Source organism: Rhineura floridana, chromosome 5 (assembly GCF_030035675.1).
Source record: "Rhineura floridana isolate rRhiFlo1 chromosome 5, rRhiFlo1.hap2, whole genome shotgun sequence".
Taxonomy (NCBI): Eukaryota; Metazoa; Chordata; class Lepidosauria; order Squamata; family Rhineuridae; genus Rhineura; species Rhineura floridana.
The window spans coordinates 72,615,326-72,642,439 of NC_084484.1; the positions used below are offsets into that span (position 1 = coordinate 72,615,326).

General features: G+C 43.0%; 2 protein-coding genes across 4 annotated transcripts in view; one reads left to right on the plus strand and one right to left on the minus strand.

Annotated features, from left to right (window-relative positions):
- The window catches only part of ARHGAP6 (Rho GTPase activating protein 6), a 348,770-nt gene that overhangs the window by 92,037 nt on the left and 229,619 nt on the right, over positions 1-27,114 (minus strand). The gene's annotated exons all lie outside the window — the stretch shown is intronic.
- AMELX (amelogenin X-linked) lies at positions 708-7,084 on the plus strand. The gene is made up of 6 exons (XM_061629424.1): positions 708-751; positions 2,380-2,450; positions 3,441-3,479; positions 5,090-5,134; positions 5,664-6,134; positions 6,977-7,084. The coding sequence occupies exons 2-6, from the start codon at positions 2,388-2,390 to the stop codon at positions 6,980-6,982; spliced, it is 624 nt and encodes a 207-aa protein (XP_061485408.1). The 5' UTR covers positions 708-751; positions 2,380-2,387; the 3' UTR covers positions 6,983-7,084.

Genomic DNA, 27,114 nt, shown 5'->3' on the forward strand with positions numbered 1-27,114 from the left:
ACAATCCTTTGGTCCCTGCAGAAAGTATCCCAGAATGGAACTCTGCCTCCACTATGGAGAGCAAATTCTGTCGGCTGAGAGGGAGGGTTAAATTTGGAGGCCTCTTTGTAGCCACAGTAACCAGCAGCCATCCCTGTCTGAACATCAGTCCTCTGATAGTGCAAGGGAGAAAAAGGAGAATGGTGGCATCTGATAGAGAGAGACCTTCCTCAAATCCACCCCCAGAAACCAATGGGAGGGAAGGAGGAAAGAGACAACAGCACTGGGAAAAGCCACTTCCCCCAGCTTTTGCCCTAGCTTGTGCAAGCCTGGCAGGGCTTTGATATGGTGGGTCCTCTACAAATTCTCCCCTTCCCACCATGATAGAACTCTGCCTGTTTTTAAACGAACTATATGGCAATTTGTAGAAAAGGATCAAATCATTACTGAACTCAAGCAGAAGTCTAGATTAGAAAGTCTATCCAACACCAACTCACCAGCTCATGGGCAACTGGAAGTTGCAAAATAATATGTCTTATCAAGCCATGCATATATAATGAAAGACTGTACACCCTAATCATAATTTTCACTCCCAGGTGTGATCTGATGCCTGAAAACATAAGATACAGCAGTTTTTAAAAAATCTTAAATGCTGATTGGCTGTTGCCAGTGTGAAAACTGTTTAAATACGAGCTAAAGAAAGAAAAATCCCTAAACTACCAAGGCTACCAGAGCAACACACATATCAAGATTCAAAGAGTACTTCTAAAAGGTAAACTTATTAATTCTTCTCATTATCTGCTGATTTTTCTAGATATAGAATAAAAGCTTCATAACAAGACACATATTGCTTATGCGCAAGTCCTGCAGATGCAGTTTCTATTGTTTTCCCCATCCCTCACTCCAGTCTGGAAAGAAAAATCTGGATTGGACAGAGTATGTATGTTCTAAATTTTCCCTCACTATTCTTTTACTTACAAAGTTTGAAATAAAACTCTAAGGCCAAGCTTTCAAGATCTTCTGAAGATTGTTGGTTAAATTTTTAGATCTCCTGCAATACCAGCACTTACCCGTAGCATTTAATTAAAAGTTACTCCATTATAGCCTTGCTCTTAAGATTTTTATTTTTCTTCATGAACAAGTAATCTTTAAATCAGAGCTGTCAACTGGTTGTGCTTTTTTAAAAAATATGGCTATTAACCACCCAAATGATTGATTAAATAATATGCCAAACCTGCCTTTTTGAGGGACTTGAATTAGGGGAAACTCTCTTAAGAGTAAGGTAATTGACAATCTAATCAGTTAACAAATCACTCATAGGAAAGGTTACCTTCAAATCACTTTCCTCTGAATTTGGGGGATATGGAATATTTCTTTAATTTCAAGACTTACTAGTTTTTGATAGAGGTACTGCTTTTGATTTAAAAGGAGCTATGACAGCTTGTACCTGCAGCACATACTGTTGGAAATAAGCACTGAGAAATCAAACTATCTGCTAGCTCAGAAAACCAACTAGAGGAAAATATTGTATTTGCTTCCCTTTTCAGCAAATCTGAGCCAGAGGAGGTGGAACTACAAATTTTAATCTGCTTGAACTTTTAGTTAATTAATAGCATCAAATGATGAACACTTTTATCCCATTGCCTTATTTTTCCCCAGTATAGTATAATTTAAAAAATAGTTTTAACTGTGTAGTTTTTAGGCCATGCAACAAAAAAATGAAGCAAACAAACAATTACACAAGTCGAATATCAAATTATGGCCCAGCTTGCATGTCACATTAAACCATAGTTTTATTTTAAACCAATGTTTAAAGTGAATTATCAAAAGTTCCCGATATGCTTCCCACCCCCTGCTAACCCTATGCCATCCTGGAAAGGAATAAACTGGAGGCTAGCTATGTGTTATGTGCACACTCTTGTTGCTCTTTCACATTTAACCTAGAGAAGACGGGACTATGACCACAAAATAAAAAAATATATATATTTAACCTAGAGCAAACCAGCTCTATGAGATTAATCCATGACAAGATTGCTAAAGATGTAGCTGAGTAATGTGGTGCACATTTTAGGATGAGCAAGACAGTAGGCTAATTTATTGTTTTCACTAGAGGTTAAGATCAATGAGGACACCACTGCCAAGGTAAGCATATGAGCCGTATTAGTTTCAGTGGAGAGAACTGATGTGCTTAAGTTTCTCCCTCCGATGTACAAAAGACTTGGAATACATTGCTCCCAAAGCCATTACATCCAACAGAAACAGTGCAGCTCATGTTACATTTTAAAAGTTATTTTAACAAAGAACAGATGAGACATAGTAACATTAATTATATATGCTTGCATACTTTGGCTTGAGCATTCAACGGGGAACAAACTCTCTCTTTTATGTTATATACTGCAGGACGTGCAATGAGAAAGATGGAGGGCTGGACTTTTGTTATGTGCCTCTTAAGTGCTACATTTGCTCTTCCAGTAAGTGCTAATAACTAATTTCAAATAATTATACCAATTTCAAATAATGCAAATAATTCAAAGAATTAGCAAAGAATTAAGAATTGAAGACAGGTGAAGATTCAGAGCCTACCTATAATGAAAATTAAGGTTTAACATCTATTGCCATAACCCATAGATGAGTTTTCTCAAATTACAATCAACATTTTCACATTGGTTATTAAACCAACAATAATCTAGAATACCAGTCCCTACTTATTCAGAAGAGCTGGAACCTTAAAAAAAATATTTACACAAAGGTATGAAATGCACTGAAAAAAGAGGGGTTGTGGGGAAAGGAATGTAGGTGAATAGGCTCTAGCAGATATCTATTTTCTCCTCCTCCATTCTAAACTAGTTTCATGCACACAAAAGGGTAGACAGGAGCCAGCAACATGTGTATGAAGAAATGGTTAGCAAGTGTGTAGAGTATACGTATTTCTCAGGAAAGATACATATTCTCAAGACTTAACAGTTAATGATAGGTGAAGATGACAGGCTTTTACAACTCTGCTGTATGAGCATCTTGCTGGAGAAAGGAAAGCATGGTTGCACTTTCTATTAGATGTTTCAAATTATCTCAGTACACCGCGCACAGTCTTGTCTTCAAGGAATAACTCAATTCCTTTACAAATTAGGCAGTGGCAATACAAGTCTGCCAGTGTGAAAGCAAACTGAAAACAGGGCCACAGGAAATCTGGTTTCCTAATGCATGTATATGTCAACTATATGCTAATACAAATGCAAGTGTTCCCATTTGTTCATAAATTTGTATTTTCAAATGTACATTGAACGAATCTTAGATGTACACTTCAAAAATGAAATGTGTTAACTGGCCTGTTTCAAACCATGAAAGTATCTCAACCTACCACTCTGTCCAAAGACACAGTGAAAATGTTTAACGGGAAGAAATGATGGACTGTCTCAATCTCCAAATGCAAATGTGTGATTTTTTTAAAAACTTTTTCACAGCTGCCACAACATCCTGGTTATGTCAACTTCAGTTATGAGGTAACAAACTTTTAACTGTTTTTTTTTGTTCATGTCCTTCACATGCAAATTAAAGCAAAGTAGATCACTTCATGACTTCAGCTTGCATCACTAGATCTGACAGCATGCTTAAACCATCTTCACTATAAACCGGCAAGGGTGCAGTGAATTAGGTAGCTTATGTTATCAGGTGATGTGATTAAATAAAAAATGTCCTGCTTACACTCAGCTAAATTAAGGCAAGGAAAGCTATACCAGTATACTAAAAGAAAAATTAAATGAAAATGGAATTTGTTCTGCCTTAATGCTACTGTGCTGTTTGGCAGTTTCTACAGACAACAAATGCTTAGCAACATACAATGTAATTTGTGCTTGCATTCAATAGAGAGAAAAAAAGCCCAAATCAATATAATAAAACCCAATCTATCACTATATTGATGTTTTATCCTGTTGTGAACCGCCCAGAGAGCTTCGGCTATGGGGTGGTATAGAAATTTAATAAATAAATAAATAAATAAATAAATAAAATTTGCCTCCTCATCCTGGAATTAAGACTCTCACACAAGAAAGTTGGAGTAGATGGTCACAACTTGATTAACAGAACAAAAGGGTCTGCAGCAGCAAACTATACACTTGTGGACTGAATTTTGGCAGAGAGCAAGGAAACACCAAAACCCTTTCTCTCAACGTTTGGGCAACTCCACCTCAGCTCAAACTCAGACCTCATCTTTAGAACAGGGAGAGGTTCTCATTGCCACCCACTACAAAGGTGAGCTGAGGGGAAGCATGTTTTCTCACCCTGCCCTCACTATCCAGTGTTCCAGCAGGGCAGCCTCCAAGTCTCAACACCATCAAACCAAGCAACCCCCTTGGGCCATCCAGCAAAGCAAAATGGTTTGTCAGATGGCCTTCCCAGAAGATGCCTCCAAGTGCTCACCTGAAAACCAAATGCCTTCCCAGTCCACCCAAAATGCCAAGTTGTAACAGAGTAACAGCCAGTGAAACCAAATTAACCACTTAAAGCAGTACAATATAGGTGATAAAAAGGCATCCCAAGGAGCCAATGAGGAATACCCGCCAAATGGCGACTAGCTAATACTGCATTGTCAAAAGGATGGGAGGGCTGGTTGCTGCCCGATATCAACTGACAAGGAAGAGGAAGTAATCCCCTTTTATGGGAGACAGCTGCCCTCCTCCCATTAGCCACCTAAGGATGCATGATGAGCAGCCTAGCCTCCCTCCCATCCAGGGGAAGCCCCATGAGCTTCTTTCCAGATGGGGGTGGGGTAAATTCCCTCCACTTGCAATAGTACTTTAAAAGGAAGTATCTGTTAAATCCAAAATGAAAGACAGCATTAGGGATCAAAGGAGAATACATCTGGGAATACCGATTTTGGATAGTTTATTGAATATTGCATGTGCAGTGTCATTTTATAGCATATAAGCTTATTTATTTATTAAATACATAGTATGACTGGGGTTGGAGGGCTTACAAATGATGTTTAAAATTACCAATACATTTTCATCATGGCCTGTCATCTTAAACACTAATGTGTTTTAAACAAAGCAATGCAATTGAAATGTTTGTTACATATTTAGAAATGTTTATGCTGTTTATTTGTATCCTCAAGGTAATGACACCTTTAAAGTGGTATCAGAGCCTAATTGGACACCAGGTATGGCAACTAACACATGCAACCTATAAATTACATTTACAGCCTCTACCAGTGACTAATACATACTGTATAATACTCACTAATTTGAAACAGTTCTACACAGCTGCAGTTGCTTAAAATGCCATGTCAACTACATTTCTGGAGCCTAGATTTCAAAAGGTCAGGTGTGTCCAGTTTATTTAAAACAAATTAGGCTCTATTGGGAATGATTGAGAAATAGGCCAGAGTAGCTAATGTGATGACCCTCCCAGCCAGCATGGCCAACAGTCAGCAGTAGTCAGGAATCCAGCGACACCTGGAGTGCCAAAGGGTAGCCAACCCTGATCTAATGGAAAGTTACAGCATAGTCCACAGTAACTCCTAGAAATGTCTGTATAACTGCTTTTACACTCTTAGTTCCAAAGATGGTGTTTCTAGAATTGTATTGTATATAGATACCTTAAGCTAGCTGCTATTTTGCCATTTTCACTGATTTTAAACAATTAATATTACATAAAACTTGTAACCACTCTTTCTTATTTTCCTACAGTATCCTCGTTATGGCTATGAGCCAATGGGGGGATGGTTGCACCACCCTGCAGGACCAATGACGCACCAAACTCATTTCCAAATTCAGCCACCTCTCCATCAAATGCAGCCACAGCAACAACCTTTTCCACATCTGAACCCACAAATGCAACAACCTGGGCATAATCCATTTGTGCCAATGACTGGTGGGCAAAACACAATAATGCCACAGTATCAAGCAGGTCAGGCAGGACCAGTTCAACATCCACTTCCACCACATGCAGGGGAGCATCCAATGCATCCCTTGCAACCAGCAAGTCCCAATCAGCCAATGCACCCCCAGCAACCCGGGAATCCAAACCAGCCAATGTACCCAATGCAGCCACTGCATCCAATACAGCCACTGCATCCAATACAGCCACTGCCTCCACTGATCCCAGATACACCTCTTGAATCATGGCCAGCAGTTGATAAGACCAAGCAAGAAGAAGTGGTAAGAAATAATTACTATAGTAATACAATGCTTTATAAAAAAATTAACCACAAAAACCAGACCATTTGACAGTATTTCAGTCTCTCTTCTTACCTCAGAGACAGGAACTTTGCAAAATCAGTGTTCTTATATCACCCAGATGTGTCAACTGAAGCACTCAAGTTACACCACTCTGACATACATCCCATAAGAGTAATCATAATTATGAGTAATCATAATTCTGTGTCCAGAACAAAAGTGGTGTGACTCCTTAAGTTAGCTGGCTCACTGTGGCAGGGGTTTTCAAGGGCAACATAGAGGCTGGATATGCTTTCACTCCCGGAAACTGGGCATATAGAAAATATCTTCATGGGATGGTCCAGTACAAGACACATTGGCTATTTTGTGTTTCAAATTCAGCAGAGGGGAACCTGTACATGCAAAATCTCAGATGAACCATGACAAATTATGAAGAACAAAATTGTAGAAGTAATACTATTTGCCATATCAATTCAAATCGCCTTCCCAACTCACAATCATTTATCATTTTATATTTCAGATAATTACAACTCTGCCTATCCTGTATCTTGAAATTGCACAAAACTGCAATAAGTTTCCAAAGCGTTGCCTCTCTATAAACGTAAACAATAGCACAGCCTTCACAACCATGCTAAGCCTGGAACTAAAAGCCTATGACATTTCAAATATTAAAAAATATTGTTTTTTATTGTTAAAATAGTGTTTATTTGGTCATTAAAGTGATTTTTTTATTTCACTGAATGAAACAAGCAATTTAAACAATCATAATAAAACCAGAATATTATAAAAAGCCTAATTTAGTCATTTTCTCCCTTCTCTTTTAGGATTAAAGACGCCAGCAAACCAGATTATAGACATCATCACTTCTTTTCAAAAACCCATCGTTCTACTACAAATCATGATGCACGTTTCCATTAATCCAAGTTTTTAGAGAAGCTGTAGCTAGAAAGCAAACAAATACAAAGTAGTAAATAATAAAACCTGTTTTAAACCAATACTAATGAAATTCTGACTTTTTTCCCCAAAGGACTTAAACTAATCAAGCAACAAAATAGCACTAACAGAGACCAAAATAGTCTACCAAAGAGGAAAAATATCACTGACCATTTGCATGTCTTTATTTAAAATATGCACACACAAAGAACCAGTCACACAGATGAGTCATATTGAAGCTCAATTAAAAACAAGTTCTCCATGTGACAGTTGTAGTATAAGCTGTCTTCAGTTTTAAAGTTTCAAAACAATAATTACAAGTTCTAAAATCAAGCACTAACACAATCTACTTCAAGAACTAAACAGCTACTATAGGGAAATACTGTACAGTGTGCATCAAAGAATATAGTTTTAACATGATTAAAAAGCACAACTGAAGAGAATCCAAAAGAAAAACAAAAACTTTAGGATTCAAGATGTAAAAGCAACATTTCCAGAATGCAGTCTCATCAGTACCCACACTTAAAACCACAACAGAATGCCAAAATAATGTCAGAGAACAATGGCTATGTGAAAATGTTTATTTGCCAATGTTCACTCAAAGACAACAACAAATGGCGCTCAAGAAATATTAGGAAAAGCCAGATTACAGTGGATGCCGGTCCATTAGGACAAACTGAGAGAGACATTGCCCTATTAAGTGAAATTTTAAGCAACATTTTTCAAAAATTTCAAAGCCATTGTCTTTTCTGCCCCACAGACACTCATATTCTTCCATTTGAACATAACAGAGGATCCTGGAGGTATTTCTATCATTCTCCTGTTCTCTGGCCAATCAGCTCTCTATACTACTCAACCAATCCCAATTCAAAAACCATTGCTATGGCCAGGTGATTCTTCCATCTCTTTCCTGACAGGAAAATCATGTGAAAACTTTGTGTTTTACTTTAGTACTAGTGCTACAGGCTCCTTTGAGACTAACAGAGTCAAGCTGCAATCTTGTACATACTTACCAGGGAATAATCACCACTGAATTCACTGGGGCTTATTTCTGAGCACAGTACAGTTATTGTAGCATGAACCCACACTAGAAATTGTGACAGCAATTCTGAATCAAGGTAAGACAATTAGGTGTAAAGTATTTATACAAGTGCAGTGTTTAAGTATCCATTGTTTCTTTGCAAAGGAGGAAAATAGGGAAGAGAACCAGAAGAGGTGGAAGCCGTACAACTTTTCATCCACCAGAGAAGCAACTGTGACTGTCGGGACCTCTTCTGAACCAAAGGCAGACACTTTTCAGATTTGTTAGGTGCTAAGTATTTGTACAACTACATTGCTTAAGTGTCCACAGTATTTTTGCAAAGCAAGAGGATGGGGAGAAAACCAGAACCAAGCCATGTCCCTGTGACCAGGGCCGGCACTGGCGTGTTTGGCGCCCCCCTGCAAATTATACATTGGCGCCCTTACCTTTTATAATTTTTTGTGTTCATTTTTCAATTCAAATGTTAGTAATTTATTATTAATTTTTCCAGGTGTTTTAAAAAAAGTTTCTGGGCTTGGGGGCGCCTCTGGCGCCCCTCAAACATTGCACCCTCCTGCCATGCTTACCTTGCTTACTGTGTTACGTCGGCCCTGCCTGTGACCTCATTGGCCACCACCTCAGTGACCTCCCTGACCATACCTCCCTGACCTCCTAGTAGCCCTGCTAGGTCAAGTCACTACTGCTGTCCAATATCCTGAAAAAACCTGTCTGATTCACATTTGAATGAGGCCCTGTTCCAGTGGTGGTTCTCTGTTTGTGGAATGCCTTTCCTGATGCGGTGTGTCTGTCTCCCTCCTTATTGACTTTCAGGAGGAATTTGAAAGCATTCCTGTTTACCCAGGCAACAGGATGGCTTAAAAATCCTGTTCCTGGGAATCCTGAGATCACTGGTACTGTTTAACTGTTTTTAGATTTGTTTTTTAATATCATTGATGTGTCTGAGCTCCTCTGGGAGGAAGGGTGGGATACAAATAAAATAAATACATACATACATAAATAATATATATAGCAAGAATTTTGTGTGTACCTGCTGCTAGGCATCTAGGGCTGGAAAGTAGCCTTCCAGCTTTCTCATGGTCTGTGTTTCCTATGCACTAACTCCCTGAAAGCACCTCACTTTTTCTGGCAGAGACAAAAACCCTGCCTTGCTTTTACCTGCTCTGTAACTTCAGGCAAGAATGAGAGAATTATCACATACACACATTTTGGAACCTTAAGCTCAACATTATATATATCCATGTCAACAATCTTTTTTTTTTAAAAGCCTACTTCTGACCACTGGAAAAATTTATTATTACTGTGCAACATTGCTTCTGGTGCACACTGAAGAAATCAGTAAGTAAACTTTATGTAAATGAAATATACTTTAAATATTATTAAATTGAATAATGTAGCTACGCATACCTTGTAAAGATTTTTTATTATTTTATAATAATTTATCTCTGAGCCATATAATATATGAGAACAGGAAGAGGGGAGAAAAGAATATGATTAATGAGGAAGCAGCAGTTGATTATGAACCAGAAATCTTCCTTTTGCCAGTGGAGAAAAAAACGATTCTTTTTTCAGAGTTTAAAATATTATTTATTATTTATTTATTATTTCAATTTATATACCGCCCTTAGCAGAATAGTTCTCAGGGCGGTGAACAAACAAGGTAAAACACAATATATCATGGTAAAAAATCACAAAAACATGTACAAACAAACAACAGAAAGCACAACAAAAACAAATACAACACAAATTAAGAAGGATACATATTAAAAATAGAAAGATTAAGAAAATTAAAAGATTAAAATGCCTGGGAGCATAAAAAGGTCTTTACCTGGTGCCGGAAAGATAGAAGTGTAGGCGCCAGGCGTACCTCTTCGGGGAGGCTGTTCCACAACTCAGGGGCCACCACAGAAAAGGCCCTAGATCCCACATATTACTGGGAAGAAATGCCAAGGAAAAGCAACCCAACCTGATAATTTATTACTAGATATCCCCAATTTTTCTAACCTACAATCTTCTTGTGCCTGGGGTCCACGTATAACACTAATACGTATGCACATTTAATATCTGTCATAGAATCATAGAATCATAGAGTTGGAAGGGGCCTTGTAGGCCATCGAGTCCAACCCCCTGCTCACAGCAGGAAATCCACAGCTAGAGCATCTCCCGCAGATAGCTGTCCAGCCTCTGCTTGAAGACATCCAGCGAAGGGGATCCCACCACCTCCCTAGGCAGTCGGTTCCATTGCCGAATTGCCCTTACTGTCAAGAAGTTCCTTCTAATGTCCAATCTGAATCTACGCTCCTGCAACTTAAAACCATTAGACCTAGTCCTACCCTCTGGGGCAGCAGAGAACAAATCTGTACCCTCCTCTATGTGACAGCCCTTCAGGTACTTAAAGAGTGTAATCATGTCACCCCTCAGCCTTCTCTTCACCAGACTGAACATGCCAAGTTCCTTCAACCTTTCCTCATAAGACTTGTTCTCCATACTGGTTATCATCCTCGTCGCCCTCTTCTGAACCCGCTCTAACTTGTCTATATGTTTCTTAAAATGAGGCGCCCAGAACTGAACGCAGTCAATATAGATACCACATTCAATATCTGTTTTAATAAATTATAATTAAGTAATATTTCCTTGATTGTTGGGGACACCAATAATTGGAACCTAAAATAGACAAATTGAGACCAGAATGTATGTATTATGAGAAAATGAAGCAAATGTTTCTAGCATTATTTTAACTGTTCAGCTAGAAGATTGAGTAATCCTAGTGGCAGAGATTGAACAGATTAAAAGGTCAACTAAATCACACACACAATCACCACTGAGACTGCAAGGCCAAATTATCCATTACATTTGCACTAATAATCTTTTTAGTTTAGTGCATAAGTCTGTCTCTCTGCCTACTCTACCAAAAATTTATCAGTGGTCATCACGGTAGGGACATTCAATCAAACGTCCTTCAAAATGTGAAATGGACTTGTTTGAAAGGTGCAAAAGATCTATGGCATAATTAACTGGAATTGGCTAATGTCTGATTAAGGGCTATCCTAGTGAACTTGAAGTTGTGGAGAAAATGAATCATCTGACCCAAAACACTGGAGCAATATCTAACCTTTCTAATAACTTATTTATATTGAAGAAGCTTTACAGCTATTTAAAACAGACCAAACTGGAGAAAAGTGCCCGGATAACTACAATACAGCACAGAAAATTGATATAAAGTTTGAAACTTAAATATACTAACTATAAAAGATCAGTCACAGGAAGCCATATGACGCTCTCCATTTCAAAACAGATATTCTCATTTTGAAATGGGCCTCCAAGTCCTGCTCTGCTCGCCCGCAAGAAGCCAGGGTAGGTGGGGTGTAGTTGCGGCTAGGGGGCGATGCCGCAGCCGCCATTTTGACATGGGCAGCATCGCACACGATGTGTGTGCACAACATGCGGCATGAAGGGGCGGAGTGCCAAGACCTTATTTAAGCCCGTGCCGCCCCTTCTCTCCTCTTTGCTCATGACGAGGAGCTGAAAGAGAGATGCAATGCGGGACAAAGGCGGCAGCCATTTTGTGGCGGCCGTGTGGACGGTGCCATTTTAGCCGCTTGGTGTAGCAGTGGCGAGAAGGCCACGTTCGCGGACCAAGTCGGCCTTATTTTGTGCCCCCCCAAACAGCTGGGGGAGGGCGACAGTGGAGGCCCAGTCAGCCTGGTTTTCGCACCCACCTCCCGTGCAAGAGGTTGGGGGAGGGTGGCAGCGGGGGGCCTAGTGGGCCTGGTTTCCCCCACACACAAGCGGTTAGGGAAGGGTGACAGTGGAAGCCCAGTTTTCGCACCCCCCCATACAGTTGGGGTGAGGGCGACAACAGAGGCCCAGTCGGCCTGGTTTTTGCACCTCCTCTGCAGGCAGTTGGGGGAGGGCGACAGCGGGCAGCTGCATGAGCGGTGATTTAGAGAGGTAGCGGGGGGTGGCCTCATTAAGGGGGCCAGGCCAGTCAAGGGTGTTCTCTGCTGCCCCTCCCCCCATAGTTGGGGGGTGGTTTGCTGGGGCGGCCTAGCCACCCCTTGTACAAGCAAGACTAATCAATGATAACCAGAGTGAAAGAAAAAAAAGGGGGAGGTGGCATTGAGGCCTCTTAGGCTTCGGGCCTGGTGCCCCCCCATTCGGCTTCAGTTGCATCAATTCCCCAAGTTTATTAGGGGATATGAGGGAAGGGATTGTGCTCTGTGACGGTCCATCCCTGGCTCTCCCTGTCAGGTTCCTACCTGCTCGTGGTTACTGCCTGTCACTAGGCACTACCAGGGACTCCACCAGTCCGGACTGTCCTTTTTTATGGTTTCTCTCCCCGCTCTAGCACAGATCTCAACAGATCCCCCTGCTAGGCAGCACCACCAGTCACGTCTTATAACCAGTATTCCCAGAGACTCTGCCTGAGTCTCTCTATCAGGTTACCTCTGTGACTGCGTGCTTAAGCTGTCCCAATCCCCTTGTATCAATGCTGATAATTCTGGTTTGCTCTGAATACTTGTGGTGCTATATTTCCCTTCCCCGCTGCCACCATATGTCACTCTTCAGCCTTGGTATTTACCTTACCCTCCCTTCTGGTCTGTGAAACCCCAGCCAAGGATCAGGCCTTCGGTAAACCAAATATAGTTTTTATTAAATATAACAAAGATAACAAGATTTCTTTATAAAGGCACTTAAGCATATGGTTTCATCTATTCCTGAGGTACTGGTCTTAGTATTAATCCGAACTCCACACTCTCCTCTCATAAACCCACCAAACAACCCTCTAACGTCCACACTCCACCTCACATCCACCAACTCTCCACGCAATCTCCTCTCTTAAACCCACCAAAACAACCCACTAACATCCACCTTCCACCTCACATCCACCCAGATTTACCTGACATCCTTCCATTTATACTGTCAGCCATTTTAAACACTCAGCCAATCATCCAGCATTCTACTGCCCATTCACTCCCCCTTCCTCTTTCATTCCACTTACCATGTATCTCCTATACAAACAGCACTTACCATATTTACACTAATAGAGGAACATCACATGCTCCCCTTTGGCATTCAGGCCGTCCCCTCCCTCCTCATAAAATATAGGCCTTTGGGCATTTTAAGCAACACCCAGGGCAGATTGTAAGGGAGAAGGTGGCACAGGCCTTTCTGGCCTTTCAATTCACTCCCCCCATACACCTGGGATAAGTTTTGGTGTAGTGTTAAGGTGCTGGACTATGTCCCAGGAGACCAGGCTTCGAATCCCCACACAGCCATGAAGCTCACTGGGTGACCTTGGACTGCCTGCTTGGGACAGATGGTAGGAGAGGAGGCTGCACAGGCCTATCAAGCCTTTCAACACAGGCCCTATTTCTTCCCTTTGCTTGCCAAGGCTGGGTATGATTTCAGCCTAGGTAGGATGCACATGACAGGGAGGGATATGGGTGAGGCCCTGGCAGCCTTTACTGGCCGTTGTACGGGGCCCTTTGGTTAGATTTACGGCCTCTCGCAAGGCCTGTGCCTATATTAGGTCTAAGGTACTTTACTAATTTTATTACATGGTGGCTGCATTGTGGGGTGCAGAGCTCTTTGGTTAGGCTTACGACTCCTTGCTAGGCCCAGCCATATATTAGGAGAGGTAATTCATTCTATTAGTACATTGTGGCCTTTTGTAGGGCCTGGTGACTCTTTTTGGGCCTTTGATATTTGGATAATAATGGTGTGCAGAGATAACAGGATTTGCTAGAACAGGTCTAAAACTCCATACCTTCTGTGTGTGGAGGAGACCTTCAGGGAAGTTATAGCTGTGTCCCACTCCAAGGATGATAGCTCTTCTGCTATCATGGAGAACAATGGTCTCAGGGAACGGACCCATTCCTTGGGGGATGAGCAGCTATCCTCTCATGCCGAGGATATATCTCCACGGGGTGGAGGGATCCTTGTAGTGGGTGATTCTATCATTAGGAACATAGACAGTGGGGTGTGTGATGGGCGTGCAGACCGCAAGGTGATTTGCCTGCCTGGTGCGAAGTTTGCGGATATCGCCCGTCATTTAGATAGTTTGGTAGACAGTGCTGGGGAGGAGTCAGTGGTCATGGTGCACGTTGGCACCAATGACATGCGGAAATGCAGCTGTGAGGTCCTGGAAGCAAAATTTAGGTTGGTAGGTAGGATGCTGAAAGCCAGGACCTCCAAGGTGGCTTTCTCTGAAATGCTACCGGTTCCACGCACAGGACCAGCCAGACAGGCACAGCTTTGCAGTCTCAATGCATGGATGAGACGATGGTGTCGGGTGGAAGGGTTTGGATTGGTTAGGCACTGGGGAACATTTTGGGACAAACCGGACCTGTACAAAAGGGACAGGCTCCACTTGAACCAGAATGGAACCAGACTGCTGGCACTTAAAATTAAAAAGCTGGCAGAGCAGCTTTTAAACTGACTGAGGGGGGAAACCCGACAGGAGCTGAGGAAGGTCCGGTTCGGAATAAACCTCCCCCCGGGATAAAGACCAAACAAATGATGAAATTTTAAAAGGGGTAGGCCTAGAAGTAGGCATTGTGAGAGCAGGGGCACAGGATATAAATTCAGAAGGGCAAAATTACCACAGGCCAAACCACAAGTGCCAAAGACACTTGAAGAGAGACACTGCTTACAAGTGCCTGTATGCTAATGCTAGGAGTCTCCGAACCAAGATGGAAGAACTGGAGTGCTTGGTCTTAGTTGAGAGCATTGATATAGCGAGCATAACAGAGACCTGGTGAAATGGAGAAAACCAGTGGGATACAGTTATCCCTGGATATAAAATATATCGGAAGGACAGGGAAGGACGTATTGGTGGCAGTGGTGCTCTATATGTAAAAGAAGGCATTGAATCCAGCAAGCTCAAAACCCCAAAAGAGACGGACTCCTCCACAGAATCGTTGTGGGTGGTGATACCATGCCCCAGGAGGGATTTAATACCGGGAACGATCTATCCTCCTCCTGATTAAAATGCTCAGGGAGACCTTGAGATGAGATATGAAATTGAGGAAACATCCAAACTAGGAAATGTGGTAGTAATGGGTGACTTCAACTACCTGGACATAGACTGGCCGCATATGTGTTCCAGTCATGACAAAGAAGCAAAATTTCTAGATATTCTAAATGACTATTCACTAATAGGCAAAAAACCTTGCGGTTTAAGAATGTACCTATAGCCACCAGATATTTCTACCAAACTTTAAAAAGCAGGGAAATTGGGCAGCTATAGTGAATGCACCAGGGGAGCAGGAGACCTGAACTCCTCTCTGAGATATTGGACTGCCCTACAAAGTTGTCAAAATGCAAACACAATTTGGGTTGGTCTTTCACAGTCCAATCCACTTGTTGTGTAGTTTGGAAGAATTTGGTAATATGTGCCTCTGAGTGTTTGCATTTTGACAACTTTGTAGGGCAGTACAATATCTCAGAGAGGAGTTCAGGTCTCCTGCTCCCCTGGTGCATTCACTATAGCTGCCCAATTTCCCTGCTTTTTAAAGTTTGGTAGAAATATCTGTGGGCTATAGGTACATTCTTAAACCGCAAGGTTTTTTGCCTATTAGTGAATTTCCCTGCTTTTTAATCCGGGAGGTAAGAAATGGGATCCTGTGCAAGTTTGCTGAGAATGGATTGATCATTTGCATGCTTATTGAGTTAAGTGGGATTTACACACCAGGCAATCATGCTTAGGATAGGTGAAACTGACCACAAGGGATGGGGAAGAGAGGAGGGGGAGGAGGGAGGGGTAGAAAGGCAGAGGGGAGGACTGGGATGGGAGCAGGCAGGACGGGCCGGGGAGAAGAAGGACAGATGTCTTTTGCATGTTTATTGAGTTCAGTGGGATTTACTCCCGTGCAATCATGCTTAGGATAGGTAAAACTGACTGGGGGTGAGGGACGGAGGGCTGGAGTGGGCAGGGAAGGCGGAAGAAGGAGGAGAAAGGGAGACGAAAAGGGAAGGAGGGAAAAGGCAGGTCTGATCATTTGTATGATTATTGAGTTGAATCGGATATACTCCTATGCAATCATAATTAGGATAGGTAAAACTGATCAGGCTGGGCCTGCCAACCAAGATGTCTTCTGTATCTTTCACAGTTGGGCAGGGGGAAGGGACAATTCTACCTTGTGGTTTTTCCCATTACAACATTGCAAGAACACCTGCACTTGGCTGACTTTCTCTTCTCCTAAAGATACAGGATCAGTCTCAGGCCCTGAACCTGGCAACCCTACCTCCCACCCAAATTTAAAACAAAGCTGTCCCTGGCCACATCCACACCAGGCCTCTATTACACTTTGGACAATAATTATTTATTTATCTATTTATTTAGTGTATTTATATACCGCCCCATAGCCGAAGCTCTCTGGGCGGTTTACAGTAATTAAAAACATTGAAAACAAATATACAAATTTAAAAACACATCTTTTAAAAGCAATTTAAAAGAATTTATCATGGCTTCTCTCAAAGCCATGGCTCAAAGCCAATCATAGCTTCTCTCAAAGAATCCTAGGAAGTGTAGTTAGTGAAGGGTGCTGAGAGTTGCTAGGAGACGCCCTGTTCCCCTCACAGACCTTCAGTCAGAGTGGCTGACTGTTAAACCATTCTCTCAGGGGAATAGGAGTCTCTTAGCACCCTTCACAAACTACACTTCCCAGGATTCTCTGAGGGAAGCCATGACTGTCTCACATGAAATCAAAGTCTGGTGTGGGTGTGGCCCTCTGATTAGGCAAGCCCAGCAGCTGTGAGGCTTTTAGAACTCTGACAGTTGGTTCTTACTGAGCATGCTCCGCGCTATCATTGGGTCACAGCCAAAATTTATTAAATTAATTAAAAATCAGCCAGGCATTTTTTAAACTTTTAAACTGCAGCAGATGAAGGTCAGAGTATGGGGCAACGTCAGTATTAGGATTACAGATACTCTGTGAACATGGCTGATTTTTAATGAATTTCAACAGAAAAAAGTCCGAAAGGGCTCTGAGGTTTTTCTCTCTCTCTTTACACTTTGAACTGTCTATTCTCTCTGACTGTTTTGTATATCACCATGAAAATTGACAGGGTTGTTAAGCAACTGTTTCTGAGTTCAGGACTATAAGTTATGTAAGGTTTTGTTTTGAAATGAGCTTATGGGAAGCATCAGAATGGCATGGGGGTATTTTCAATTTAACATTGCGGAATGTGAAAAATCCCCGCTGACTATAGTATACAGCCACGAGTGGCTGTATAATGCCCTAGACCAGCTGGTCATGGAACCGACCAGAGGGACAGCAACCCTGGACTTAATCCTCAGTGGGGACCGGGACCTGGTGCGAGATGTAAGTGTTGTTGAACCGACTGGGACCAGTGACCATAGTGCTATTAAATTAAACATACATGTAAACGGCCAATTGCCAAGAAAATCCAACACGGTCACATTTGACTTCAGAAGAGGAAACTTCACAAAAATGAGGGGATTGGTAAAAAGAAAGCTGAAAAACAAAGTCCAGAGGGTCACATCACTCGAAAATGCTTGGAAGTTGTTTAAAAACACTATATTAGAAGCTCAACTGGAGTGCATACTGCAGATCAGAAAAGGTACCGCCAGGGCCAAGAAGATGCCAGCATGGTTAACGAGCAAAGTCAAGGAAGCTCTTAGAGGCAAAAAGTCTTCCTTCAGAAAATGGAAGTCTTGTCCGAATGAAGAAAATAAAAAAGAACACAAACTCTGGCAAAAGAAATGCAAGAAGACAATAAGGGATGCTAAAAAAGAATTTGAGGAGCATATTGCTAAGAACGTAAAAACCAACAACAAAGAATTCTATAAATACACTCAAAACAGGAGACCATCTAGGGAGGCAACTGGACCCTTGGATGATAAGGGAGTCAAAGGTGTACTAAAGAACGATAAGGAGATTGCAGAGAAGCTAAATGAATTCTTTGCATCTGTCTTCACAGTGGAAGATATAGGGCAGATCCCTGAACCTGAACTAACATTTGCAGGAAGGGATTCTGAGGAACTGAGACAAATAGAGGTAATGAGACAAGAAGTACTAGGCTTAATGGACAATATAAAAACTGACAAATCACCGGGCCCGGATGGCATCCACCCGAGAGTTCTCAAAGAACTCAAATGTGAAATTGCTGATCTGCTAACTAAAATATGTAACTTGTCCCTCAGGTCCTCCTCCGTGCCTGAGGACTGGAAAGTGGCAAATGTAACGCCAATCTTCAAAAAGGGATCCAGGGGGAATCCCGGAAATTACAGGCCGGTTAGCTTAACTTCTGTCCCTGGAAAACTGGTAGAAAGTATGATTAAAGCTAGATTAACTAAGCACATAGAAGAACAAGCCTTGCTGAAGCAGAGCCAGCATGGCTTCTGCAAGGGAAAGTCCTGTTTCAGTAACCAATGTCTCAGCCCAATGGAGGGCTGTAGGAAGTGGAGTCCCTCAAGGATCAGTATTGGGACCTGTACTTTTCAACTTGTTCATTAATGACCTAGAATTAGGAGTGAGCAGTGAAGTGGCCAAGTTTGCTGACGACACTAAATTGTTCAGGGTTGTTAAAACAAAAAGAGATCGCGAAGGGCTCCAAAAAGACCTCTCCAAACTGAGTGAATGGGCGGAAAAATGGCAAATGCAATTCAATATAAACAAGTGTAAAATTATGCATATTGGAGCAAAAAATCTGAATTTCACATATACGCTCATGGGGTCTGAACTGGCGGTGACAGACCAGAATAGAGACATCGGGGTTGTAGTGGACAGCATGATGAAAATGTCGACCCAGTGTGCGGCAGCTGTGAAAAAGGCAAATTCCATGCTAGCGATAATTAGGAAAGGTATTGAAAATAAAACAGCCGATATCATAATGCCGTTGTATAAATCTATGGTGCGGCCGCATTTGGAATACTGTGTACAGTTCTGGTCGCCTCATCTCAAAAAGGATATTATAGAGTTGGAAAAGGTTCAGAAGAGGGCAACCAGAATGATCAAGGGGATGGAGCGACTCCCTTATGAGGAAAGGTTGCAGCATTTGGGGCTTTTTAGTTTAGAGAAAAGGTGGGTCAGAGGAGACCTGATAGAAGTGTATAAAATTATGCATGGCATTGAGAAAGTGGATAAAGAAAAGTTTTCCTCCCTCTCTCATAATACTAGAACTCGTGGACATTCAAAGAAGCTGAAGGTTGGAAGATTCAGGACAGACAAAAGGAAGTACTTCTTTACTCAGAGCATAGTTAAACGATAGAATTTGCTCCCACAAGATGCAGTAATGGCCACCAGCTTGGATGGCTTTAAAAGAAGATTAGACAAATTCATGGAGGACAGGGCTATCAATGGCTACTAGCCATGATGGCTGTGCTCTGCCACCCTAGTCAGAGGCAGCATGCTTCTGAAAACCAGTTGCCGGAAGCCTCAGGAGGGGAGAGTGTTCTTGCACTCGGGTCCTGCTTGCAGGCTTCCCCCAGGCACCTGGATGGCCACTGTGAGAACAGGATGCTGGACTAGATGGGCCACTGGCCTGATCCAGCAGGCTCTTCTTATGTTCTTATGTCAGTGATCTTTTTCCATTCCAAGTGTCAATTCCATGTTACTTGTTAACTCTGAGACAGAAGATGCATTTATTTGAATTTGGTCACATATCAAAAACAAGGCATATGGCTTTTTTATATTTAAAGGAGAACATGCAAACTTCTGCAAGGAATATAAGGTCTAACAGGTGATAATGTGGCTTGATGGGAGGATAGGAATAAAGAGGAAAGCCAGATTTACTTAACGGGCTCTTATCCTCATTTTGCAGCATCTTAGACTCTTATTGACACAGAGGCTGCCTTTTAAGGTCCAGACAGACTCTTCACCCTTTTCTGATGATTTTACAACAACTAAACCTTCTTTGTTACAGCAGCTGGTGCTCTAGTACTGATGATATCATTTAATTGAAATCAATATAGCATGCAAATTTTGCATATTGAACATCTATTCTATAGGTGTTTGGAAACCTACTTGGAGAAAGCTGCTACAGTGGGGCCAATTGTTGGTGACAGCAACATATCCTCAGCATCTATTGCTTTAGGGGAACTGGGTTAGCTGCAATGAAATAGTAGCTGGTAATGTGTGCTTACTCATAAATGATTTCCTTTCTTTCTTTGCAGAAGGATATGTGAAACAGTGAGATATGAGGCCAGGGGCCATCAAAGGGGTAAGAAGAAGCCCCCAGCAGAAGCTGCCCAGGGAAAGTGTCCCTTCCCAGTTAAGCTCGAGGTACTATGGACCTTGCTTACAGACTACCCAGTGTATGGGGAGGCTCGTTTTGTTATGTGGTTTTTCTTTTGGATTCCGGATCCTATACTGTGGCCCCTGGCTTGCCTTCACGGCTCGCAATCTTAAATCTGTCTTAGGCGTGGAAGTAATGGTCCAGGGAAAGATTGATAAAGACATAAAGTGGGGCAAGGTTCTTGGCCCCTTCCTATCATCCCCTACCTCTGCTCTCAGGATGCCCCCCCTGGTAGTGTGCCCAAAGAGGCACCTGGCAAAGTCCACCTAAGTTACCATCGGGTTAGTCGGTACTGGTTTCATACCAGATAGTCTATGAACAGTGCGCTACGCTTCATTCAACATGGTGCGCACCTGTGGTAGAGGGGCCTTATGGGCAAGTGTGGCATCTAATCTGCCTTTCACCTCCTGCTGGTACACACGGCGGATTTTGAGCTGCTGAGTTTGGCCCTTCAGGTCAATTCTATGTAGCAGAGCATTGCCTACGGGCTGCTCTATTTCTCGCATGAAGCGCTTCAGCTCCTTCTTGGAGGGAGCAGTCAGGAGGCAAGAGAGCTCAGAAGTACTGGGGCACTATCTGTATGATTTGCTATTCACGGGTAGGGCAGATTTTGGGTGCATGTTAGCACCTGATGTCACAGTTTATAGCCTGGCTATGTATCTGGGGTTTCCTTTGGCAGCCGGGAAAATGCGGGATCCTGCCCCAGTGTTAACCTTCCTGGGTATCAAGATTGACTCTTAGGCCCAGAGCTGCAGGCTGCCCGGGAAAAAGCTTGAACTGTTGCTGATCAAGATCCTGGAGTTTTCAGGGGTCAGGAAAACGTTTCCTTTGTGCCCTCCAGGTGTTGGGAGTCTTTATGGTGGGTTTATGATGCCATGACAGGGCTTTCACAGCCTTACCACAGGTTCAGGGTTATGGCTGCCCTATGCGCCGACCTGGCTGTGGCCCTCTTTCCTGCGGGGCTGCAATGGTGTTTCATTTTGGAGGACCAACTCCAGGAGGTAGAACTGCAAGTCCAATAGTGTTATTGATACGCTGTCACGGAATCAGTTGGAGAGGTTTCAGCAGTGCTGTGCAAACCGTACATTGGGAGATTGGGGAGCGGAGTCGGAGATGCCATAAACCTATCTGTTGCCACAGTATGCTCACGAGCAGAATGCAAGCAGGGATTCCCAGGAGTTCAGGGCCAGCACGGGCTGTGCGAAGGTGTTGCCTATTCCTGTGAATCGCTTGCTGGAATTCATTGTGGATGGTATGAGTAAACGCCCGTCTGTCAGTGTGCTATGAGGTAAGCTGGTGGGGCTATCCTTTAAGGCCAAGGCAAGGGGCTTTCAGGATCATTGGGATGACTTTTGGGTATGTCATGTGCTGGCTGGCAGGGCCTGGAAATACCCACATACACCGGATCCTCACCTCCCTTTTTTCACCTGACCTGCCAGAAATTGTTTGTCAGGGGGGTGCCCTGTGGCCATCACCCTTCAAAGCTCAGCAGTTGCATGCAGCGGCCCTCACACTAATTTTGGAGCCTTCTGGATGGGAGCGGGGGTTGCTGGTCCAGGTCAGACTCTTCCCTACGAGCCTTCCTGCGGCCCGAGGTTAGTTTTCAGGCAGACCAGGAATGCAAGAGTCACACCATTATTTTATCCCGCCCCAGGATTGGACACCTTCCCTTTGAGGGTGTTATAGTGTTTCTTGGATACCTGAAGCTCCAGGCCTGGTTGTCTGATATTCATGGGAAGAGATCTCCCCTCACAAAGTTTCGGTTTAGCGTCGCAAGGCCTGGGAGCGGACCCCATGGGGGTTTGGGGACATGCTACTCCAGAATTTGAGTAGCCTACAAGGCAATGGAATTGCCTACCTGGCACGGTCTGTTTCTGTTTTTGGCAGGTTGCTGGACGGAGATGGAGCAGATGTGCAGCCTACTCTGCAGCCATGGCATAATCTTATGGGCTGGTCTTGGGGCCACAAACGCACGTTGGTTCACAGCTGGGCCTCAGACGGTGGGCCACAGTTTGGTGGCTGAGTCGACAGAGTATGCACTGGGATGGGCTCCTACCTATGTTGTTCCAGCATGGTTCACTGCGGACAGTTCCACATGTGGTGGTCATTCCCCTGGGTGGGAATGACCTTGGTTACTTAAGGGCAAGGCCCTCAGTTGGCAGGCATGTGAGGACATGAAGTTTGTGAGGCAATGATGGCCTCTAGTTGTCTGCTGTGGTCAGATATTCTTCCACACGGGGATTGGTGTGGTGTGAGGGACCCGAAGGGGATAGACTGGGCATGAAGGAAGGTCAACCAACAGATTCGGTTGGCTCTTCTTGGGCATGGGGGGTTGGTTATTCCTCACCCCCACATACAGCATTCTAGGGTTGAGCGTTATAGGGCCCATGACGTTGACCTGATGGATGCAGGGAACGACATCTTTTTGAGAGACTTGCAGAGATGTTTGCGAGAGGTGCTTCTCAGCAGTGGGGTAAAGGGGGACTAAATAGAGATTTCTCCCCCTTTTGTGGTGGTAAGATGTGGAAAGGGAAGTAGGTAAGGACAGCTAGGTGGCCCCTTTAGGCCCCTTTGGAGGTGACTGGTGGTTCCGGAGGCCTGTCTCTTGGGGCTTTACGGCTCGAGGGCAGGATATGGTCTGCTTTTGGGGCCAACTTATCTCATCTACCCGGAGTTATGCGGCCCCGGGGGGTGGTGACATGGGAAGCCCCCCCTACTCACCTACAAGGTGTAGCCGGGGTAAGGGGTAAGCAGATGGGCTTGCCCTTGCCCCAGTAGGGGTTGGTAGCCCGAGAGCTGTATGGCAAGCAGCTTGCTTATGGCAAGCAGCTTGCTTATGGCCAGTTCCCGCACTTCGTTTCCCCCTCTGCGGGTCACTTTAATGGGTTTGTTATAGTTTAATAAAGTGGCCCTTTGTTCAACCCAAACTGCTGTGTCTGTGTTTTATTTCACCCCACGGCCACAAATATATAGTTCATCACATTCTCTATCTGGGGAATTTCCTCAAACTATCTACAGGAAACACACTGCATTAGAAAGCAATAAAGAAATGAATATTTGAGATAACCCAGTCATATGAATGTTTCATTCAGTACAATATCTTTCATTAGGCAAGTATATTTCTGCTTTTGGCTGAAGTATAGTGGGGAGCCAGGTTGGCTTTACTACCTCCTCACAATCCTGAGGGCCTACCACGATCAGTCACTAAAATCTTGCAAGGGACAGGATGAAAACAAGAGCAATAGAATCAACGCATCAGAATTTCACCTATAATTACTTCCTACTCACACACAAAAGATGAAAGAGCAGTCACTTCCATTACTTCTGTGATTTCCCTAGTTTGATTAATTAAAACAAATATATCAGCTGATTAAAAAGGAGGAGAGAACAAAACAAAAGTGCTCAAACGTATACTATACAGAATACTAATTTCATAGTTTCATGGGCTTCTTTTGGGATGAAGGGCAAGATATAAATTTAATAAATAAATAACAAATAGTTTGCTTTTTAAAAATAAAAACTGAAGAGTATTCAGCTGGGCTGGTCCTACTGTTATGCAGAGTGAGGTAGTCACTGCAGGCAGCAGGTAGGCAGGGAGCAGCAACAAGATGTTGTGCTCTGTGTGTAATGTTGAACTATCTAATTGTATTGCATATACTATCTAATTGTACTACATATACTGAGGTAGAGAACCAGTGTGGCGTAGTGGTTAAGGTATTAGACTATGACCTGGGAGACCTGGGTTCAAATCTGCACACAGCTGTCAGCTTTGGGACTGGGAGCTGGGCTGTAACTAAGCAGCCGGCAGCTAGCTAGGTCACAAATCTGCCAAGGCCAGCAGATAACAGGAGCTGGCTGGAAAAAGGAATGCCTCTAGCAACTGTACCAGTAGCAGTGTCCGTAAGCGTTGTCGAGGTGGGGAAGCTAGGTTCAGAAAGCCAGGGGTTCATTCCGAAGGGCCTGGAGTCTGCGAACTACGTTTCATGTGGAGGTCACGCCCGACGTTGTAGTCAGCAACACACTGAAGCCAGGGTCTGTCTTTTAAAGAACACCTCTGCAGACAGGTGGGAACAATCACCCCTCTGGGCTTCTGCCTTAAATGGACAGGCTGGCCCCTCTGCTGCCTGACTTTCTGTCGCCTCTGCTCTGCAGGTGGGAGGGGAGCCTCCTGGTCACTGCCTGATTTGGGATGAAGAGCTTCAGCTGTATCTTGGACGCTCTCCAGCTGAGGGGGAGTAGAAGCTGCATTTTCAGGAGTTTCCTCTGTTTCCCCTTCTGGGTCTGTGGCTGTTACTCCTGAGTCATCCTCATCTGACAAGTCCCCAGAAGGGGCCATGACAACAGCCAAGAAGCTCACTGGGTGATCTTGGGCCAGTCACTGCCTCTCAGCCTCAGAGGAAGGCAATGGTAAACCCCCTCTGAGTACCGCTTACCATGAAAACCCTATTCATAGGGTCGCCATAACTCTGAATCGAAGGCAGTCCATTTCCATCTTCATACCAAGGTAGTCTGCGTTTTGGCATATCAAAGTGTTTTGGGTCCATTCACCATAGACCCTGAGACTATACAGATGAATGAACTATTCCCAAGCCACATTCTCTTACCCTGGCCTGGGGTTTGCTTGGTCATACCATGCTGTCACACACATCAGGAGTAAATTAATGATAGTGTGCTTGGTAAAAATGCCATGTGTAAGGCATTGTCTTATCTTTATTTTCTTGGGGTTGCTTACCATCTGTGTATTAAAATGAAAATACTAAGTAGCAAATTTCAACAGGTTCAAAAGGTTCAGAAACACAGAAGAGGAAACTGCTTTATATCAAATCAGAGCATAGGTCAATCAAGCTCAGTACTGGTGACACTGACTGGCTGCAGCTCTATAAGTTTTTAGGCAGAGAATCATTCCCAGTGCTTCCTGGAGATGCCAGGTGTTGGGGACTGAACCTGGGACCTTATGCAGATGAAGCATGCAACTAAGTTATGGTCCTTCCCCCAGAATAAGTAGTCTTCACAAGTAGACAGAAGCCAGCTCTACCAATACTAAGTAATTCTAATTACAACACAGCAAAGTACAATACTGTGTTCTAGAGAAATACAACCACTGAGTCCCAGGAAAGAAAAAAGGAAGATGTTTAGGTCCTGCTAAATCATGCCACATGCAGTGAAAACAACAGACAATGCTGACTGCTGCCCAATTGGGGAGGAAATCACAAAAGATGTTATTCCATTCTCAGATTGCTTCAGTATGCAGCCGAACATGATATAGATACACATCACTGTCCTGTTGTAGTTTTTTTTTATAAAATCCATGATTTTTTTTTTTAAAAAAAATCTGTATTGGCAAAATAATGAGGTGAGGGGAAGAAAGGACAGGCGAAACAAGTAAATTGGTCTCCAAAGCAAGGGAAATAGAGAAATTATACATTATCAAAGAGTACAAAGTAAAATAATCTAATAAGAAACACCCCAAAATAAACTGTGTTGTAGTCAAGTAAGTTCTACTCAGAGTAGACCCATTAAAATTAATGATCTACTTTGAGTCAGACTAGCATCGATTACCACCCTATGTCAGACAAATTCTGTGGTAATTCAACCACAATGCATAGAGTGTAAACATTCTATATTAAAACAATATGAGATCTGATGGCAGCCTGGGCAATAAAGCTATAATAATGGAATGGAACCAGTATTTATTTTTAATATAAGGGGGGACCACACAAAAACTGCAAGACAATTGTCTTTTTTTAAAAAAAAAGATTGAGTTTCTCTTTTCTGCACATTAACAGGGCACGCTTTTCACAGGTTCAGCTTTCCGTTTATAAATTCCTATATACAGCTGGTCATGAGATGCACCTCACAACTGTGGATGACTCAACTGAAATCGGCAGGAATAGAAGTACACACATTAAAAGTTTCCTTTTTTTTAAAGGACTTCCTTTTGAAGGGATTATAATGCTTTACTACTTGAAATGCTACTGGTGCTCCTTCTTCTTCTCTTCTTTTTAAAAAAACATTTTAAACACTTAATGAAATCTGAGGAAGGCAATGGTAAACCACCTCAGAATATCTCTTACCACAAAAACCCTATGAACAGAGTATCCAAAATGCAACACGAGATAGTGCTGGAAGATGAGACCCCTAGGTCAGAAGGCACTCACCGACCTACTGGGGAAGAACAAAGGACAAGTACGAGTAGTGCTGTGACTAATGACGCAGCTGGGTCAAAGCCGAAAGGAAGCCCAGAGGCTGATGTGCACAGATGCAAAAGGAGAGTTCGGAGTTGTACAACGTACACAATAGGAACATGGAATGTGACAAGCATGAACCAGGGAAAGTTAGAAATTGTCAAGCAAGAAATGGAACGCATCAGCATTACAATACTTGGCGTGAGCGAACTAAAATGGATGGGAATGGGACATTTCCAATCAGGCAACTACAAAATATTTTATGCAGGAAATGAGAAATTAAGAAGAAATGGGGTTGCTTTAATAGTGAGAAGTGATGTAGCAAGAGCAATTAGGAGCTACAATGCAAGGTCTGAGCGAGTTATGAGATTAAACGGGAAACCTATCAACATAACCATCATCCAAGTCTATGCTCCGATGGCAAATGCAGAAGAAGAGGAATTGGAGAGATTTTACAGAGAAGTACAGGAAGAAATTGATCACACACCAAAACAAGCTGTGCTGATAATCATGGGGGACTGGAATGCAAAAGTAGGGAACA

Bases quoted from the DNA above. Each gene is read 5' to 3' on its own strand.
- AMELX (XM_061629424.1), top strand. From the start codon at position 2,388: ATGAGAAAGATGGAGGGCTGGACTTTTGTTATGTGCCTCTTAAGTGCT. The intron at 3,480-5,089 runs GTAACAAACTTT...TGTATCCTCAAG, and splicing joins ATGTCAACTTCAGTTATGAG to GTAATGACACCTTTAAAGTG. The intron at 5,135-5,663 runs GTATGGCAACTA...ATTTTCCTACAG, and splicing joins AGAGCCTAATTGGACACCAG to TATCCTCGTTATGGCTATGA.